The following is a 20,305-nucleotide window of genomic DNA, read 5'->3' as shown; positions in this document are numbered from 1 at the left end:
TGGCCATCTGCATTTCCTCTTTGAAAGAATGTCTGTTCAGTTCTTCTGCCCATTTTTTAGTCACATTTTTTTTTATGTTGAGTTGTATGAGCTGTTTATATATATTGGATATTAATCCCTTATCAGTTATATCATTTGCAAACATTTTCTCCCATTCAGTAGGTTGTCTTTGAGATTTGGCAGTGGTTTTCTTTGCTTTGGGAAAGCTTTTAAGTTTAATTTGGCTCCATTTGTTTATTTTTGCTTTTGTTTTCCTTATGAGATGGATCAAAAAAAGTATTGCTGCGATTTATGTCAAAGAGTGTTCTGTCTATGTTTTCCTCTAGGAGTTTTATAGTATCCAGTCTTACGTTTAGGTCTTTAATCTATTTTGAGTTTATTTTTGTATATGGTGATAGAGAACGTTTTAATTTTATTCTTTTACATGTAGATGTCCAATTTTCCCACTACTTATTGAAGAGACTGTCTTTTCTCCATTATATTCTCTTGCCTACTTTGTCATAGATTGATTGACCATAAGAGTGTGTGTGTGTGTGTGTGTGTATTTTCTGGGCTTTCTATCCTGTTTCATTGATCTGTGTGTTTTTGTGCCAGTACCATACTGCTTTGACTACTGTAGTTTTGTAGTATAGTCTGAAGTCAGGGAGCATGATTTCTCCAGCTCCGTCCTTCTTTCTCAAGATTGTTTTGGCTATTTGGGGTCTTTTCTGTTTCCATCTAGAATTCTAAATGTGGCCATTTTGACATAGGTATTTTTATAGATGCTAGAGTAAAATTTACACATGAGCTAAATTTCTGGTGATTTGCCTGGTGACATGGCTGTATTGAGAGAATCTAGAAGATGTAATGGTAAGCGTGCTCATTAGGCTAGTCCCCTTGATTGTCAGCTGTCTCAGGCCTCCTCTGGCTGAGAAGGAGGTAGTAGTAGTAAATGCTGGCTGAAGATTAGAATCATTGAGGAGCCTTTTAAAGAGAATATTGATGTGGTACCTTGGGAGGGGCCTAAAGTCACCTGGAAGAGCTTTATGCTCTCTGGTGGAACACTAGTAATTATTTGTTTCTTGAGCTGAGTGTTGTCTACACAGGTGTATTCAGCTTATGAAAACTATGTTTATAAAAGCTGTATATTTATAATATGCACGTTTGTAAAGTATATTATTCTTCAGTGAAAAGCTTTTGCCAGGCCTCACTCATCCCCTTAGTTATGTGGATTAGCTCCAGAACATGAATGTTTTGTAAAAGTGCTCCAGTTTCTTTCAATGTGTCATCAGGAATGAACAACTTTATTAGAGACGTTTCAAAATCACTGACAAGTAACTTTAATGAATATAGCAAGTTATTTAACTAAATACTTGTCGTCTTTGTGGTTAACCAAAAGGAAATCCATAAGAATGTTTTAAGAATCACAGATGTGGGTAGGAAATTCTTGGTAATAAGAATTTGGGGGAAAAAAAAGAGAAAGGGGAAAAAAAGAATTTGAGGGAGTTCCCTGGTGGTCCAGTGGTTAGGATTCCAGACTTTCACTGCCCAATGCCCAGGTTCTATCCCTGGTTAGGGAACTAAGATCCTGCAAGCTGTGAAGTGTAGCCAAAAATTAAAAAAAAAAATTAAAAAAAAAAAAGAATTTGAAGAGTATGACTTGTCCCCTCCACCATAGAAAGGACACATCTCATTTTTGCTGAAGACAGAGCCAATAACACCACCAGCTTTGGATCTGTGCATATGCTTGAACAAGCACAGAGCAGAATAGATACAAACTGAAAACATGTAAGAAATTATTTTGGCGGAGATTTCAGGATAGGAGATGATACCAGTTTTCTGTCTTTACTACTAAAGGCATGTTAGTACTGTGGGATGAACATCCTGTGACCCACCAGAGTGAATTGGCAGCTAAATACATGCCTGATGGCTAGGGAATTAGCCTGCTGATAGTAGTAGTGGTGTTAGATTTCCTTTTTAATCTATTCAAATGCTTGAGGATACTGTGGTTTGGATATATTAAAGTGTTCACCCTAAAGGAAATAAGTTAAACTTTTTGAGGCCATTCCCATAATGTGTTTGAACATTATTTTTTGCAAGGAGATAGCTGCTTTTCTTCTTAGTTATGAAGGGAGAGTATTTATCTAGTTAATCAGGGTTCTGTCGAATTAAGTATCTGTTCCAAAAGAAGGGAGGCTGGCAACCAACACTTTGAAACTGAAATTAAGGAAACAGTTACATTTGCAATAACATCAGTGAAAATCAAATACTTAGTAATAAAGTTAGGAAAAGCAGTTGGAGACCTATGTACTGAAAATTATAAAACATTGCTGAGAAAAATTAAAAAGACTTGTACATGCGTGTTTATAACAGCATTACTCAAAATAGCCAAAAACTGGGAAAAATCCAAATTAATAAAAAGCGAAATGTGATATAGCCATGCAGTCTGTAATCAAATGTGGTATATTCATCCATGTTGTGGCATGCATCAGTATTTCATTTTTTCGTGTGTGGGTGAACCACGAAAACTTATGCTAAGTTTAAGAAGCCAGACTTGTAAGACTATGGACTATATGGTTCCATTATGTGAGACTTCTAAAAGAGGCAAAATTATAGAGAGAGAAAACAGATCAGTAGTTACCTGGTTCTGTGAGCAAGTATTAATCATTTATACACATGGGCACATAGGAACTTCTGGTAGAAGTGTTCTAAAACTGGATTGCAGTTATAGTCAAGTTAGCACAGTTGTATAAATTTGCTATATTCATCAAACTGTAAATGGGTGAATGTTATGTATTGTAAATCATACCTTTAAAAAAGCTGTTAAAAAACAAGGGAGGGGGCTTCCTAGGTGGCGCAGTGGTTAAGAATCCGCCTGCCAATGCAGAGGACATGGGTTCGATCCCTGCTCCAGGAAGATTCCACATGCCACGGAGCAACTAAGCCTGTGTGCCAAAAAAAAAAAAAAAAAAAAAAAAACAAGGGAGGACTAGGATATAGACCTGTTTTACTTTGCCTAACATAAATAATATTTGACATTTCATGTAAAATGACTAAAATTGAACTTTAGTTTAAAAGGAACAAAACTCCAAGCTGACATCAAAATGTGATTATTTAGCATTTTATTCAGTGTCTAGCATTTTGCTGTTTGCTGTCACTAAGATGTGAGTTTTTTTATTCACATGAGTTCCCCAGACATCTGAAGTTTACGCCTTTTGTTTTGAAATGTTCTTTGGACATAACTATTTTGAAATAGGGTTGGATAAGATTTTTTCTTTTTACATTCTTTTGGTTATAATTATACATAATTATTATTTTAAAAGAACAAAAATGCCCTCAGAACTATTGAAGCTGGAGAGTGGCCTTATTCCTCCCTAAACCATTTAAGCCTTTTTGCTGTCCTCCATTTCTTCCCTTTTCACTGTCAGCATGTTTCTCTTAGAAATCTTGCTGTCATTCAATTACTGATTTTCTTCTTCTGTGGGCTAGAAAGGCAATTAAAATAAATTTGCAAAGGATTAGGTTAAAATCTGAGGGGGTCCTTTTTCACTGAAGTATATATAGACTTTAATACTATATGACTTTTTGTTTACTTCTTAGTCTTTTTCCTGGAAAGGTGACCTGAAGCTAAATGAGTTAGTATTGTGCTAGGGGACTCTTTTCAGCTTCTGGGTACAGGATTTCAGTTCTAGGCCAGCCTTTATACAGAGACAACAAACAACAGCCCACTCACCTTACCACTCTGAAGCCCTTTACTCCTACTTGCAAAAATATTTCTTGACATTTCATATATACCTAAAAGAATTTAAACCAGGAGCTCAAACAGATACTTGCACACCTGTGTTCATAGTGGTGTTATTCACAGTAACCAAAAGGTGGAAACAGTCCACGTGTCCATCAACAGATGAATGGATGAACAAAATGTGGCATATACCTTCAGTGGACCATTATTCAACCATAAAAAGGAATAAAATTCTGATACATGGATCAACTTCAAAACATCATGCTAAATAAAATAGGCAGAGACAATTGGACATATATTGTATGATTCCACTTTTACCAGGTACGGCGAATAGGCAGATTCATGGAGATAGAAAGTAAAATAGAGGTGATCAGAGAAAAGGAAATTAATATTTAATAGGTATAGAGGTTTTTTGGGGGGGATGATGGATGATGGTAATGGTTGCGTAACATTGTGAATGTACTTAATGCCACTGAACTATACACTGAAAAGTGGTTAAAATGGTAAGTTTGATGTGTACATTAGCATAATGAAGAGAAATGCAGATTTTTCCAGTTCCGGTAAGGCTTCAGAACTTTAGTATGAAAGTTCAGACCTCTCTTTGGAAACATATTCTGATAGAGACCATAGTGTACCTATCACCAGCATAGGGAGAGGCCTCCCCAGAGGAAGATGCCATCACCTGCATCACAGTCTGCCAGTGGAGCACTAGAAGGTTTATCCTTTCATTTCTCTTTTCTAGGCTATCCACCCAGGATATGGTTTTCTCTCAGAAAACATGGAATTTGCCGAACTGTGTAAGCAAGAAGGAATTATTTTTATAGGTCCTCCTTCATCAGCAATTAGAGACATGGGTATAAAGAGGTATGAGTTTATATCTTTTAAGTACAGCCATAGGAAGGCTAATTGAAATGGTTTGTTTTACCTGTAATAGACATGTTAATTATACCCTTTTGTCATCATAGGCATAAGTTATTTATTTACCACTACAGTGAGTTACAGAAAATGTTAAACTGATTAGTGTCTCTAATCAATATGTTAATCAGTTTGGGGGATTAAAAACAAGGTGGGATGAGCTACCACATGAAAACTCGATTGGGAAAACCAATAGATATTTTAACATTTGTATTAATATTTATTGTCTCAGACTATAGTCCTTTCTTTACCTATAGAATGTTTTATTTTTAAAGTTCCCTTGTATTTTATAGACTAGGCAGTATTTGGTGTTTCTCTTGTATGAAATAATTCATAGATTTGGGGCATCTAGGTTTTTTTATTCTAAAGCACATCCAAATCCATCATGGCTGCTGCTGGAGTGCCTGTTGTGGAAGGTTATCATGGCAAGGACCAATCAGACCAATGCCTGAAAGAGCACGCTGGGAGAATCGGTTACCCCATCATGATTAAAGCCGTCTGTGGTGGAGGAGGAAAAGTAAGATTGCACATGCTCGTGTTTTCCATTTTGAGTTAGTCTAATTTGTTTTACTTATGTTGTCGTCATAACTATCTTTCCATCTTAGGGTATGAGAATCATTAGATCTGAAAAGGAATTTCAAGAGCAGTTAGAATCAGCGCGTAGAGAAGCTAAGAAGTGTTTCAATGATGATGGTATTCTGATTGAGAAGTTTGTGAACACACCAAGGTGGGTTCAACTTTTTTTCTGACTCAAATTTTTTAAATTAAATGATAAAAGAAACACATGCATATTATATAAAATATAAAGTTCTGTTAGTACATGAGTATATTAAGTTCCTCAGTCCCACTCCCTGATGTAACCACTTATAGCACTATGCATTCCTCCAGGCATTTTCTATGTGAATAGAAACATTTATATATATACACACAGAATACAAGATATATACAGAAGAACAGTAAATAGAATCCTACATGATATTATATGCTATTATATCATAGACTTCTTTTCCTGTCAGTAAATATAGATCTACCTCATTCTTTTTATTGGGTATTTATTGGTTGCATGATATTAATGTGTCATTAATTCATTCAATTCATTTCTTGTTGATGGAATTTAGTCTTTTCAAAATAAAAAATTCTTTTAAGAAGTTAAGCTTTATCTTACAGAACTCTGTAAGCATCATTTGAGATGCTCAGAAGATGGAAATAGTTACCCAAATTGAATTGTAATTATAAGTGATATGTTAAATGTTACTAGTAGCTCATCCTTATATTGCACTTAACCATGTGCCAGGTTCTAAGTATTTTACATATACTAAGTAGTAATCTTGCTATCCTTCTATTTCTAATCTAATTCCTGCAACAGTCCCATTAGGGGGACCCTATTCCCATTTTTTCAGGTGAAAATACTGAGCAACAGGGTAGTCATCTGGCTTGCCTGAGGTCTCCCAGCTGGGAAGTGGTAGAGCTGAGATTTGAACCCAGGCAGTTTGACTGCAAAATTCACCCTCTTAAGTGACCACACTAAACTGCTTCTCTGTGTACCACTATAGCAAATACTGTGTGGATTTCTAATTTATTATCAGGAATTTTATTTTCATGTGTATTGCTTAAAATAAGATATTGATTATAAAAGTTTCTTGTTTCATAGATTTTGTATTAAATACACACACACACATGTATATAAACCTGTGTAAGTCAAGTGACTTTATAGAGAATAATTTATTTTGGAACCATGACCAGATAAAGATTTACCTTGAAGGTAATGAACTAAAGCTTCAGGCCCTTGTTTTGCATGAGCCTCTTTGAAGATCCTGTACCTAATTTTGTATGCTTCTTAAAGTGGGCTCCCAAATTGTTTTTGTTCCAAGTCCTACAAAACTTAGAACTGTCCCTGAACATGGGACAGTAAATTAAATTCATTTAGAATGTGGTAGTTAAAAAAAAAGTCAGTCTCAAAGTAGGCCAGTTGATTAGGAGAGCACAGCATATGCCACCTATTAATGATAAATATGGCAAAAATGGAGAAAGTTCTAAGGTAAACTGAAAGTTCCTTTCCACAATATCTTTCAAAAAAGAATAGGCTATCTAAATTGCCATACATGTGAGTTAAAATTGTGGAGAAGTCAGCTAGCTATTTCAGTGACTGTAACTCATTCCCTGCAACATTTTTGAAGGTGTAGATTCTTTACTTGTGAAATGTTAGCTAAATATTACCTCACATTGTAATTTATTCCCTCAATACCTGGGAAGCTCCTGGGAATCAAGGACCTGGTAGTTCCTTTCTTTTTATTTTCCTATATATATTACCTGGCATTATTTTCTTCTTGATAAGCATCAGTAATATTTTTTGAAATACAGAAGTAATATGAATACAGTACAAACTTGGAAAATACAAGAAATGGAAAACAGTTACTCATAAGCTCATTCTCCTAATAGAGCATTTCTACATATTTCTCTTCTGTATTTTCTAGTAATAACATTTCAATATCATAATAATCACACTGTTTTATATTCTGTTAAATAATTATCTGTTGAGTTAATGGAGTGCCAGAAGATTGTCCAAGTGGTGCTGATAACTGAGAAAAGTAGAAATCAAGATGTATTATAAATCTACGGAGCTTATCTGAAAGGTTGGGATAGATAACAGTCTTCAAAGTGTACTATTTTAGAGGATTAAAAAAAAGTCAGATTCCTTCCTCACTTCATATTCAGTGTACATTCTAGATGGATTAAAAATGTAAATAGGAAAATAAAAACTTTAAAACTCTTAGAAAATATCAAGACATTCCTACTAGAAACCAGCTGCACCTGTCTATCTAGCCAGACGCCAGCAGTGGCTGAATTGGAATGACTGGGATTTGATGCATTTCCTGGTTCTCAGACACTGTGCTCCAGAATCTCTGACTTAGATAAAGCAACACGGAAGAGGATCATCAGAAAAAGGAAAATAAGAGTGATTTGACAACTGCAGAAATCCTAACAGAACACAGATCCTCAATGAGCTTCCCTTGTAAACAGCTGAAGAAAAAGCTGAGAACAACTTCTCAGAATAACTTCTGAGAAGTCAGAAAAGAGCTGTATTGTGCTCATGGTGCGGCCCCCACATGTTCCTTTCAGAACCTTGAGTTCGTGCTCTAGTGTCTCCTTCCCTGGTGCAGCTAAAGAATAAGGGAGAGTCAGTGGATGTGGTAAGGTTTTACAATTGGAATTTTAAAAACAAACAGTTCAGCTTCAACATGCAAAGAGCTTGGAAGTTGTTACTCACATCCAAAAAGCAAGTAAAAATCTGAACAAGATAAAAGTCAGTGAATTTTAGATCCATCAGCGAATTGAGGCCACAGAGCAAACCACCACCCTGAAATCTGGGCAGGCAAGTGATTACAGCAAATTACGGTGAAGACCAGCTAACCCAGAGCAGAAGCTGCTGGATCCATAAACTGAAAGGAACACTTACATGGGAATTTTGACAATTTGCTAGAGGCTGAGTGTGGACTAGCTTGATGGTGAGGGTCCAGTGTTAGGGGAAACCTGAAATTTTCGTAAGTTTTTTCCTCCAAGAACACCACCAAGTTCTCACAGTGAAAATCTGAGAAAACTTCCCTCAAATTTTGGGGCAGGAGGAGGAGAAAAGAAACCATTTTGAAATGAGTCCAGAGCAGTCTGTTCTCCCTAACAAAGGGCAGCACTCTAAGGGAAACTTTGCCAGAGCCTTTTCTGTCCTGGAGGAAGGGCAGTTAGCCAACTCTAGCCTTCCTGTTTCATGTAAGGGAAGATGAAAAAAAAGCTAAGAAACACTTCCAAAGCACACAGGGACACAGACCCACTGAAAGACTGAGATTTAATCCTAAGATTATAGAATGCTTTTCCCTCTGCCACACCCTACTGCCATGTCACCAGGGCTCCTGTATAATAACCAGGTTACAACTGAAAGAGTTGCAAGACAGACTCTGCTTAAGGAAGAGTTCTTATGGAAACCCAAAGACAACAGGAGAAAAAACAAAACAAGGACACTAGAGGGAACTGAAGCCTCTGGCACCTATAGCTACTACAGACATTAAACACAGCCTGCCTCCTAGCCAGGCTAACATAAAACCTCACATGAAAGGTCTGTTCACCTCAGGTCCTATTCCATGATACATTATGTTTGGCACCTAACAAAAAAAATTACAGGGTGTGCTAAAAGGCAAGAAATGCATGGTCTGAAGAGAAAAAGCAAGCATCAGAACGAGACTGAAATATAACACAAATTTTGGAATTATCTGGTATAGAATTTAAAGTAACTGATTAATACGTTAAGGGCTCTAATGAAGTAGTAAACAACATGCAAGAACATACAGGTAATGTAAGCAGAGGAATGGAAACTAAGGAAAAAAAATCAGAAGAAAATGCCAGGAATCAAAAACATTGTACCAGAAATGAGGAATGCATTTGATGGACTTATGGTAGACAAGACACAGCTGAGAAAAGAAACGGTGACCTTGAACTTATATCAGTGGAAACTTCCCAAATTGAAATGCAAAGAGAAATAATGAAAACAAACAGAACATAATATCTGAGAACTGTGGGACAATTTTAAAAGGTGTAATATGTGTGTCATTTGAATATTAATGGGAGAAGAAGGGAGCAGGAGAAATATTTGAAGTAGTAATGGCCAAAATATTTCCAGAATTAATGACAAACACCAAATTATAGAACCAGGAAGCTTAGGGGATACCAAAAGCAAGATAAATATCAAAAAATTTCTGAATCGTATTCAAACTGCAGGAAATCGAAGACAAAAAGAAAATCTTGAATAAAGCCCAGGAAGAAAAGCTACCTTATCTATACAGGCACAGGATAAGAAATACATCAGACTTCAGAATAGAGTGGAATGAAATATTTATAAAGTGTTGAAAGAAAAAAACATCAACCTATAAATTCTGTGTCCAGTGAAATTATCCTTCACACTTGAAGGAGAAATAAAGACTTTCTCAGACAAACAAAAATTAAGGGAAGTTGTCACCCCTAGACTCACCTTACAAGAAATAAGTTCTTCAGGGAGAAGGAAAATGATACAGGACAGAAACTTGGATCTCTATAAAGAAAGGAAGAGTGCTAGAGAAAGAAAAAACAAAGGCAAAGTAAAATCTCTTGATTTTTTTTTTATTCTTAATTGATCTTGCAGATAAGTTTATTCAAAATAATAACAGCAAGAATGTGTTTGGTGTTGGTAGCTAAAGGATAAATAAAAATAGGAGGAAAGATCAAGGAGGCAAATCCAGAAGATTTTATTTATCAAGAGAATATGTTGTTGTTGTATAACAAAGGGAGTTCAACTCGAGGATGGAAGATGCCTTAGAGGACTGGGACAGGGAGGGTGGGGGGGACTCGAGGGAGGGTGGGGGGGAGTCAAGAGAGGGAGGGAATACGGGGATATGTGTATAAAAACAGATGATTGAACTTGGTGTACCCCCCCAAAAATAAAAAAAATAAAAATAAAAAAGAGAATATGTTGGAAGCACAACAGTGTAAATCAATTATATTCCAATAAAGAGCTAAAAAAAAGAAAGATGCTCAACATCACTAATCATTAGAGAAATGCAAGTCAAAGCCACAATGAGGTATCACCTCACACCAGTCAGAATGGCCATCATCAAAAAATCTAGAAACAATAAACGCTGGAGAGGGTGCAGAGAAAAGGAAACCCTCATTCACTGTTGGTGGGAATGTAAATTGGTACAGCCACTATGGAAAACAGTTTGGAGGTTCCTTAAAAAACTAAAAATAGGACTACCATATGATGCAGAAAATCCACTACTGGGCACATACCCAGAGGAAACCATAATCCAAGAAGAAACATGTACCATAATGCAGCAGTGTTTACAATAGCCAGGACATGGAAGCAACCTAAATGCCCATCAACAGATGAATGGATAAAGAACATGTGGCACATATATACTCAGCCATAAGAGGGAATGATATTGAGTTATTTGTAGTGAGGTGGATGGACCTAGAGACTGTCATACAGAGCAAACTAAGCCAGAAAGAGAAATACAAATACCGTATGCTAACTCATATATATGGAATCTAAAAAAATGGTACTGATGAACCCAGTGACAGGGCAGGAATAAAGATGCAGATGTATAGAACGGACTTGAGGACATGGGGTAGGGGGTGAAGGGGAAGCTGGGGCAAAGTGAGAGTAGCATTGACATATATACACTACCAAATGTTTAAAATAGATAAGCTAGTGAGAAGCTGCTGCATAACACAGGGAGATCAACTCGATGATGGATGATGACTTAGAGGGCAGGGATAGGGAGGGTGGGAGGGAGTCGCGGGAGGGAGGGTATATGGGGATATATGTATAAATACAGCTGATTCACTTTGTTGTACGCAAAAACAGGCACAACATTGAAAAGCAATTATATTCCAATAAAGAGCTTAAAAAAAATATGTTGGACGAGTTGGGAAATTTTTTGATGGAACATTCAGTAGAAATGATATATGAAGAAAATAAATTCTTCCAAGTGGTTTGGTGAAGTGCTTCATGAGGTGAACACACAAAAAAAAACAGAAATGAGCCATTGTGCTGAAACGGTACATTTTTAAGACTTCCTGGGTTTTTAAAAAATTTCTTCTGTGTTTGACAATTTTTATTTTAGAAACTCAACAGAAAAAAAAAACATTTGCTGGTCACTCATTTCTGTATTTTGATGGTGAATGTGTGAGGTGAACTACAGTGTGAACATATCAAAATGAATCTCCTGAGAAGAATGCTTTCATGTTCACCAGTGATCTGTGTTACCCATATTTTCTTAAGTGTTACGTGCATTTACTCTTAATATGATTTCTGATAGTTTCACTATTTTTTTACACTCAACATTAATGTGCCTTTTTTTTAAATGATTTAATGTTAGTATATTCTTTAAAAACTAATGATCCACATAGATTTATTTCTTAACCTTTCTGTGGATGAGCCATTGTCATTTTCAGTCTGCCTTAGTTTATGAAATCTGACTATAAGAGTTGCTTTTTAAAAATCCCCTGATCATAAAGAAATGTTCTCATTGGCTTTTTGAGGGTATATGAAATGTGGCTATAATTTGTAATTTTGAGGTAGTCAGTTATCAGTCTTTTCCTGGGCAGTTTGTACTTGTGACTGTGGGGTCATAAATATGGTGTCCAGTGTTTTCTGTCTTTTCTTATTTCTCACTCATTTCATATATATAATTTTTTTCTTGAACGTTCATCCTACAAATGGAAACTTTTCATTGGGTTTTTAAATAGGCATGTAGAAGTCCAGGTGTTTGGTGACCACCATGGCAATGCTGTGTACTTGTTTGAAAGAGACTGTAGTGTACAGAGGAGACATCAGAAGATCATTGAAGAGGCCCCAGGGGTAAGGATCTTGTAAAGAAATTTGTCAGCTTCTCCATATTGTAAACCTTAGTCACTGACTTTCACATCAGAAACCTGTGAAGCTAGTTTCTTGCTGTCCTGCTGAACAACCATTCCCCAGTAGTAATACGGCCTCACTGCGGTGCTGGGTATGAAGAGGGGGTTGATGTCTGGGGCTGCCATACTGAGGGCACAGTAAGTCAGTGATCCTTCTGGATGACATCTAGGAAAATCTGCTCTAATCCAAATATCTGACTTACAGTGAAGCTATTTCCATGCAGATTTTTTTTTTTTTTTTTGGGGGGGGTACACCAGGTTCAATCAACTGTTTTTATACACATATCCCCATATTCCCTCCCTTCCTTGACTCCCCCCACCTCGAGTCCCCCCCACCCTCCCTGCCCCAGTCCTCTATGGCATCTTCCATCCTCGAGTTGGACTCCCTTTGTTATACAACAACTTCCCACTGACTATTTTACAGTTGGTAGTATATATATGTCTGTGCTACTCTCTCGCTTCTTCTCAGTTTCCCCTTCACCCCCCGCCCCCTCCCATACCTCGAGTTCTCCAGTCCATTCTCTGTATCTGCTTCCTTGTTCTTGTCACTGAGTTCATCAGTACCATTTTTAGATTCCGTATATGTGAGTTAGCATACAATATTTGTCCTTCTCTTTCTGACTTACTTCACTATGTATGACAGATTGTAGTTCTATCCACCTCATTACATATAGCTCCATCTCATCCCTTTTTATAGCTGAGTAATATTCCATTGTATATATATGCCACATCTTCTGTATCCATTCATTTGTTGATGGGCATTTAGGTTGCTTCCATGTCCTGGCTATTGTAAAGAGTGCTGCAATAAACATTATGGTACAAGTTTCTTTTGGGATTATGGTTTTCTTTGGGTATATGCCCAGGAGTGGGATTACTGGATCATATGGTAGTTCTATTTGTAGTTTTTTAAGGAACCTCCAAATTGTTTTCCATAGTGGCTGTACCAACTTACAGTCCCACCAACAGTGCAGGAGAGTTCCCTTTTCTCCACACCCTCTCCAACATTTGTGGTTTCCAGACTTTGTGATGATGGCCATTCTGACTGGTGTGAGGTGATACCTCATTGTGGCTTTGACTTGCATTTCTCTGATGATTAGTGATGTTGAGCATCTTTTCATGTGTTTGTTGGCCATCTGTATGTCTTCTTTCCATGCAGATTTTAAATTGTTACTAACTATCACGTTTGAGGAACAGAATGGTCTTGTTAATTGAATGTATTTTTTTATGAAGAAGATTCTTTAACTGCTGTTTCAGATGTTCCTAAAATATATTAGTCATCTTCCCAACTTAAAGGTTATATTGTACAGGGGGACATTTGCTCTTATTTGGCAACTTTTGCCCCCTTAGACTTGTTTACATCTCTTTGAGCCTGCCTCTTGATTGGCTAAGGTTGTTATCTGGGTCAAGGCCTACTCCTAGGGTTACCTACATTTCTTTGGACCTGCTATGCCATAGGCCTCTTTCTTTTCCAAAGTTACATACATGGTTTTTTTTTCAGTATGTGTTTCTAAAAGATGAGAATCTAAGTTTTCTGGTTAATCAGTTTGTTGTTCTCATACTGTATTCAAAATTTAACTTCTGTTGCAGAGTATATTACACTGTCTGAAGTAAATGTCAGCAATAATTTCAATAAAGCCTTTTTATATTTATTTATTTATTTATTTATTTATTTATTTATTTATTGGCTGGGTTGGGTCTACCTTGTTGCACACAGGCTTTCTCTAGTTGCAGCGAGTGAGGGGGCTACTCTTCATTGTGGTACACGGGCTCCACATTGCTGTTGCTTCTCTTGTTGTAGAGCATGGGCTCTAGGTGCATGAGCTTCAGTAGTTGCAGCACATGGGCTCTAGAGCACAGGCTCAATAGTTGTGGCACACAGGCATAGTTGCTCTGTGGCATATGGGATCTTCCTGGAGCAGAGATCAAACCCATGTCCCTTGCATTAGCAGGCAGATTCTAAACCACTGCGCCACCTAGGAAGTCCCAAGCCTTATTTTCAAGCAGCAATTGCATAAATAAAAATCTGTAGAGCACCATTTAACGTCATTTTGCCTACTTATTGATGTACATTTCTTTTTATGAACCTTTCTTATTAACTTGCAGTCTCAAGGTTTACCATTATTCTAAGATAATTATTGGGCACATGATCCCGATTGCTTTATCATCTTGAAACAGACTGGTCACAGTTTTCAAGTGATACATGTAATTTTAAGTGGACATATGGTCATGAAAGTTATTTCGAAGGTACTAGGGACAGAGATATGTCATTGTGTTAAGTAATATCTTTAATTCATAGAAATTACAAACATAATCATTAAACTTTGGTATGGGGACAGTTGAACTGTGGTATAAGACAGTATTTCATGATGGAATGGATAATATTAGATATCTATCCATATGTGCAATATTTGATAAATGGAAATGTAACATTAAATCTTAATGGAAATTTCTAGTAGGACAAAGTACTAATGGAAGTTTATTTCAAATACTTTTTCATAGCCTGGTATTAAACCTGAAGTAAGAAAAAAGCTCGGAGAAGCTGCAGTCAAAGCTGTTAAAGCTGTAAATTATGTTGGTGCAGGTATGTTAAGATTTGCTTCTAATAAAGGAAGAGGAAAAGTCATTTCTGTTTCAAAAGGCAAATGAAACATATAGCTTTTAAATCACTGGCTTTCAAAGTTTTTTGACTATGTCCACATTAATAAATACATTTCAGGAGAGTTCCCTGGTGGTCCAGTGGTTAGGACTCTACCCTTACACCACAGGGGCCATGGGTTCCATCCCTGGTGGGGGAACTGACCCTGCATGCTGTGGGGTGTGGCCAAAAATAAAATACATTTTACATTGAGACCCAGTATGTAAACATAAGTGTTTGTGTTTATATACATGTATATTTGGGGGCAAATCAGTAAACAATACTTACCTTAGTTATGTTTAATGCTATTTGATATTTTCTATCCTATTTTAAAATAAAATCACTGAAGTGATTTTTTTACATTTTTTAAAATTAGTAAACTTCAATTTTTTAGAGTAGTTTTAGGTTCACAGCAGAATAGAGCAGCATGTACAGAAAGTTCCCATGCCCCTGTCCCTCCGCACTGTCTCCCCCGCTGTCAACATCCTGCACCAGAACAATACTTTGGTCACAATTGATGAACCTGCGTGGACCCTTCATTATCACCCAGAATCCATAGTTTACATTAGGGTTAACTTTTGATGTTGTACATCCTGTGAATTTGGACAAATATATAATAATGTGTCCAACATGTATCCACCATTGTAGTATCTTACAGAACAGTTTCAGTACCTTAAATAGGCCCTTCAATCCTCCCTGCCTCCAACCTCTGACAGCCACTGATCTTTTTATTGCCTCCATAGTTTTATCTTTTCCAAAATGTTATATAGTTGGAATCTTACAGTATGTAGCCTTTTCACATTGGCTCCTTTCACTTACTAATATGCATTTAAGTTTCCTCCATATCTTTTCATGGCTTGATAGCTCATTTCTGTTTAGTGTTGAAATATATTCCATTGTCTGGATGTACCACAGTTTACTTATTTTCTCACCTTTTGAAAGACATCTTGGTTTCTTCCAAGTTTGGTAATCATAAATAAAGCTACTATAATCTCTATACAGGGTTTTATGTGGACATAGTTTCAATTCATTTGGGTATATACCAAGAAGTATGATTGCTGGATCACATGGTAAGAGTATGTTTAGTTTTGTAAGAAAGTGCCAAACTGTTTGGAAGTGGCTCTACCAAACTCTCAGCAGTGTATGAGAGTTTCTGTTGCTCCACATCCTCACCAGCATTTGGTATTGTCAGTGTTCCATATTATGGCCATTCTAATAGGTGTGTAGTGATATCTCACTGTTTTAATTTGCATTTCCCTGATGACATATGATGTGGAGCATCTTCTAATGTGTACTTGCCATCTATATGTCTTCTTTGGTGAGGTGTCTCTTCAGGTCTTTTGCCCATTTTTTAACTGGGTTGTTTGCTTTCTTATTGTTCAGCTTTAAGTGTTCTTTATATTTTTTAGATAACAGTCCTTTATCAGCTGTACCTTTTGCAAATATTTTCTCTCAGTCTATGGCTAGTTTTTTCATTCTCTTGACATTGTCTTTTGCAGAGCAGAAGTTTTTAGTTTTAGTGAAGTCCAGTTTATCAGTTATTTCTTTGATGGATCATGCCTTTGCTCTTGTATCTAAAAGGACATCACCATGCTCAAGGTCAGCTAGGTTTTTTCCTGTGTTTTCTTCTAGGAGTTTTATGGTTTTGTGTTTTACATTTAGGTCTTCGATCCATTTTAGTTAATTTTTCTAAGGTCTGCTTCAAGATTCTTTTTCTTTTCTTTTCTTTTTTCTTTTCTCTTTCTATTTGCATGTAGATGTCCAGTTGTTTCAGCACCATTTTTTTTTTTTGACATACAATAAATTGCATATATTTAAAGTGTACAATTTGATATCTTTTTTTCTTATTAGTAATGTATATATGCCAATCCCAATCTCCCAGTTCATCCCCCCCACCCACCCCCGCTTTCTCTCCTTGCTATCCGTATGTTTGTTTTCTACATCTGTGTCTCTATTTCTGCCTTGCAAACCAGTTAATCTGTACCATTTTTCTAGATTCCACATATATTCGTTAATATACGATATTTGTTTTTCTCTTTCTGACTCACTTCACTCTGTATGACAGTCTCTAGGTCCATCCATGTCTCTAAAAATGTCCTAATTTTGTTCTTTTTTTATGGCTGAGTAATATTCTATGGTATATATGTACCACATCTTCTTTATCCATTCATGTTGATGAGCATTTAGGTTGCTTCCATGACCTGGCTGTTGTAAATAGTGCTGCATTGAAGATTGGGGTGCATGTGTCTTTTTGAATTATAGTTTTCTTTGGGTATATGTCCCATAGTGGGATTGCTGGGTCATATGGTAATTACATTTTTAGTTTTTTAAGGCACCTCCATACTCTTCTCCATAGTGGCTATACTGGCTCCATTTCTTGAAAACACTGGCTTTTCTCCACTCTATTGCCTTTGCTCCTTTGTCAAGATCAGTTGTCTGTATTTATGTGGGTCTATTTCTGGGCTCTTTATTCTGTTCCACTGATCTATTTGTTCTTTCACCAGTACTTCACTGTTTTGGTTACTGTAGCTTTATAGTAAGTCTTGAACTCAGATAGTGTCAGTCTTCCAATTTTATCATTTTGTCATATTGAGTTGGTTATTCTGGGTCTTTTGCCTCTCCATATAACCATTAGAGTCAATTTTTTGATATCCGCAAAGTAACTTGCTAGGGTTTTGATTGAGGTTGCATTGACTCTATATAACAAGTTGAGAAGAACTGACATCTTGACAATGTTGAGTCTTCCTATCCATGAACATGGAATATCTCTTCATTTATTTAGTTCTTCTTTGACTTCTTTTATCAGAATTTTATTGTTTCCCTATAGATCTTATACATATTTTGTTAAGATTTATACGTATTTCATGGGGGGTGGGTGCTAATGTAAATGGTTTTGTGTTTTTACTTTCAAATTCAACTTGTTTGCTGGTATATAGGAAAACAATTGACTTTTGTATGTTAGCCTTGCATCCTGCAACCTTGATATGGTCACTTATTAGTTCCAGGAGGGCTTTTTGGTCAGCTTTTTTGAACTTTTTATAAAGATGATCAAGTCATCTGTCAACAGTTTTATTTCTCCTTTCCCAATCTGTATACCATTTATTTCCTTTTCTTATCTTATTGCATTAAATAGGACTTCCAGTATGAAGTTGAAAAGAAGTGGAGAGAGTGGACATCTTTGCCTTGTTTCTGATCTTGGTGAGAAGGCTTCTCGTTTCTCACCATTAGGTATGATGCTAGCTATAGTTTTTCTAAAATCTTCTTTATCAAGTTGAGGAAGTTCCCCTCTATTCCTTGTTTGTTGAGAGTTTTTATTATAATTGGATATTAGATTTCATCAAATGCTTTTTCTGCATTTATCGATATGATCACGTGGTTTTTCTTTAGCCTGTTGATGTGATGGATTACATTAATTGATTTATAAATGTTTAACCAGCCTTGTATACCTGGGATAAATTCTACCTGGTAATGGTGGGATTTTTATATGTTGTTGGATTTGATTTGCTAATATTTTCTTGAGGATTATTTCATCAATGTCCTTGAGAGATATTGGTCTGTAGTTTTCTTGTGATGTCTTTGGTTTCTGTATAAAGGTAATGCTGGCTTCATAGAATGAGTTAGGAAAAATTCTGTCTTCTAGAAGAGATTGTAGAAAATTGGTATAAATTCTACCTTCAGCATTTGGTAGTATTTACCAGTGAACTGACCTGGGGCTTGCTGCTTTCTATTTTCAAGATTATTAATGATTATTTTAATGTCTTTAATAGATGTAGGCCTATTCAGATTGTCTGTTTTTTCTTGTGTAAGTTTTGGCATAATGTGTCTTTCAAGGAATTGGCCCATTTCATGTAGATTATTAAATTTGTGAGCATTATGCTGCTAATAATATCCCTTTATTATCCTTTTAATGTTCATAAGATCCATAGTGATGTTCCTTCCTTCATTTCTGATATTAGTCATTTCTGTCCTCTTTTTTCTTAGCCTGCCTAGAGGGTTTTCATTTTTATTGATCTTTTCAAAGAGCCAACTTTTGGTTTGTTGATTTTTTTCTCTCTTTTCTGTTTTCAATTTCATGAATTTCTACTCTATTATTTCTTTTCTTCTGTTTATTTTAGAATTAATTTGCTTTTCCTTTTCTAGTTTCCTAAAATAGAAGCTTAGATTCATTTTAGATCTCTCTTCTCCTCAAATATGTGGATTCAATGCTATAAATTACCCTCTAGACACTGCTTTCTATGCATCCCACAAATTTTGAAAAGTTGTATCCCTAGTTTAAAATATTTTTAGATTTCTTTTGAGATTTCTCCTTTGACCCATCTGTCATTTAGAAGTTAGCTGCTTAATCTGCAAGTATTTGGGTATTTTTTTTCCATCTATCTTTCTGTTATGATTTCTAATTCAGCTATTGATTTTTAGTTTAATTGTGGTCTGAAAGCAGACATTGTATATCATTCTTTTAAATTTGTTAAGGTCTTTTTTATGGCCCTGAATGTGATCTGTCATGGTGAATATTCCATGCGAGTATGATAATATGTAATCTGCTATTGTTGGATTAAGTAGTCTATAGATGTCAATTATATCCATTTTATTGATGGTGCTGTTGAGTTCTGCCATGTCCTTGCTAATATCCTGCCTGCAGGGTTTGTCTATTTCTGATAGAGGGTTATTAAAGTCTCCAACTAGAAATGGATACATTCTTAGAAAAATACAACCTTCCAAGACTGAACCAGGAAGAAATAGAGACCATGAACAGACCAATCACAAGTACGGAAATTGAGGCAGTGATTAAAAATCTCCCAACACACAAAAACCCAGGACCAGATGGGTTCATGGGTGAATTCTATCAAACATTTTGAGAAGAGTTAACACCTGTCCTTCTCAAACTCTTCCAAAATATTGCAGAAGGCGGAGCACTCCCAAACTCATTCTACGAGGCTACCATCACCCTGATACCAAAACCAGGCAAAGATGTCACAAAAAAAGAAAACTACAGACCAATATCACTGATGAATATAAATGCAAACATCCTCAACAAAATACTAGCTAACAGACTCCAACAGCACATTAAAAAAATCATACACCATGATCAAGTGGGGTTTATCCCTGGGATGCAAGGATTCTCCAATATACGCAAATCAATCAACGTGATACATCATATCAACAAATTGAAGGATAAAAACCATATGATCATTTCAATAGATGCAGAAAAAGCTTTTGACAAAGTTCAACATCCATTTATGATAAAAGCTCTCCAGAAAATGGGCATAGAAGGAAATTACCTCAACATAATAAAAGCCATATATGACAAATCAACAGCCAACATCGTTCTCAATGGGGAAAAACTGGAAGAATTCCCTCTAAGTACAGGAACAAGACAAGGGTGTCCACTCTCACCACTATTATTCAACATAGTTTTGGAAGTTTTAGCCACAGCAATCAGAGAAGAAAAAGAAATCAAAGGAATCCACATTGGAAAAGAAGAAGTAAAATTGTCACTCTTTGCAGATGACATGATATTATATATAGAAAACCCTAAAGACTCTACCAGAAAACTGCTAGCACTAATTGATGAGTTTAGTAAAGTAGCAGGATAC

The 20,305-nt window shown here is 36.1% G+C and overlaps 1 protein-coding gene across 3 annotated transcripts in view; it reads left to right on the top strand.

The window, feature by feature from the left end:
• Positions 1 to 20,305, top strand: part of MCCC1 (methylcrotonyl-CoA carboxylase subunit 1) — a 63,581-nt gene that overhangs the window by 14,290 nt on the left and 28,986 nt on the right. For all 3 annotated transcript variants that reach the window (XM_057738085.1, XM_057738082.1, XM_057738083.1), the window contains exons 5-9: positions 4,464 to 4,585; positions 5,006 to 5,153; positions 5,242 to 5,363; positions 11,909 to 12,020; positions 14,576 to 14,657. In XM_057738085.1, coding sequence (XP_057594068.1) covers positions 4,464 to 4,585; positions 5,006 to 5,153; positions 5,242 to 5,363; positions 11,909 to 12,020; positions 14,576 to 14,657 — 586 coding nt within the window. The remainder of the gene's footprint in view (positions 1 to 4,463; positions 4,586 to 5,005; positions 5,154 to 5,241; positions 5,364 to 11,908; positions 12,021 to 14,575; positions 14,658 to 20,305) is intronic.

The sequence above is a fragment of the Hippopotamus amphibius genome, chromosome 6, assembly GCF_030028045.1.
Source record: "Hippopotamus amphibius kiboko isolate mHipAmp2 chromosome 6, mHipAmp2.hap2, whole genome shotgun sequence".
NCBI classification, from domain to species: Eukaryota; Metazoa; Chordata; class Mammalia; order Artiodactyla; family Hippopotamidae; genus Hippopotamus; species Hippopotamus amphibius.
Note: the sequence above shows the minus strand (reverse complement) of the source record. Positions and strands in the feature narration are given on the sequence as shown.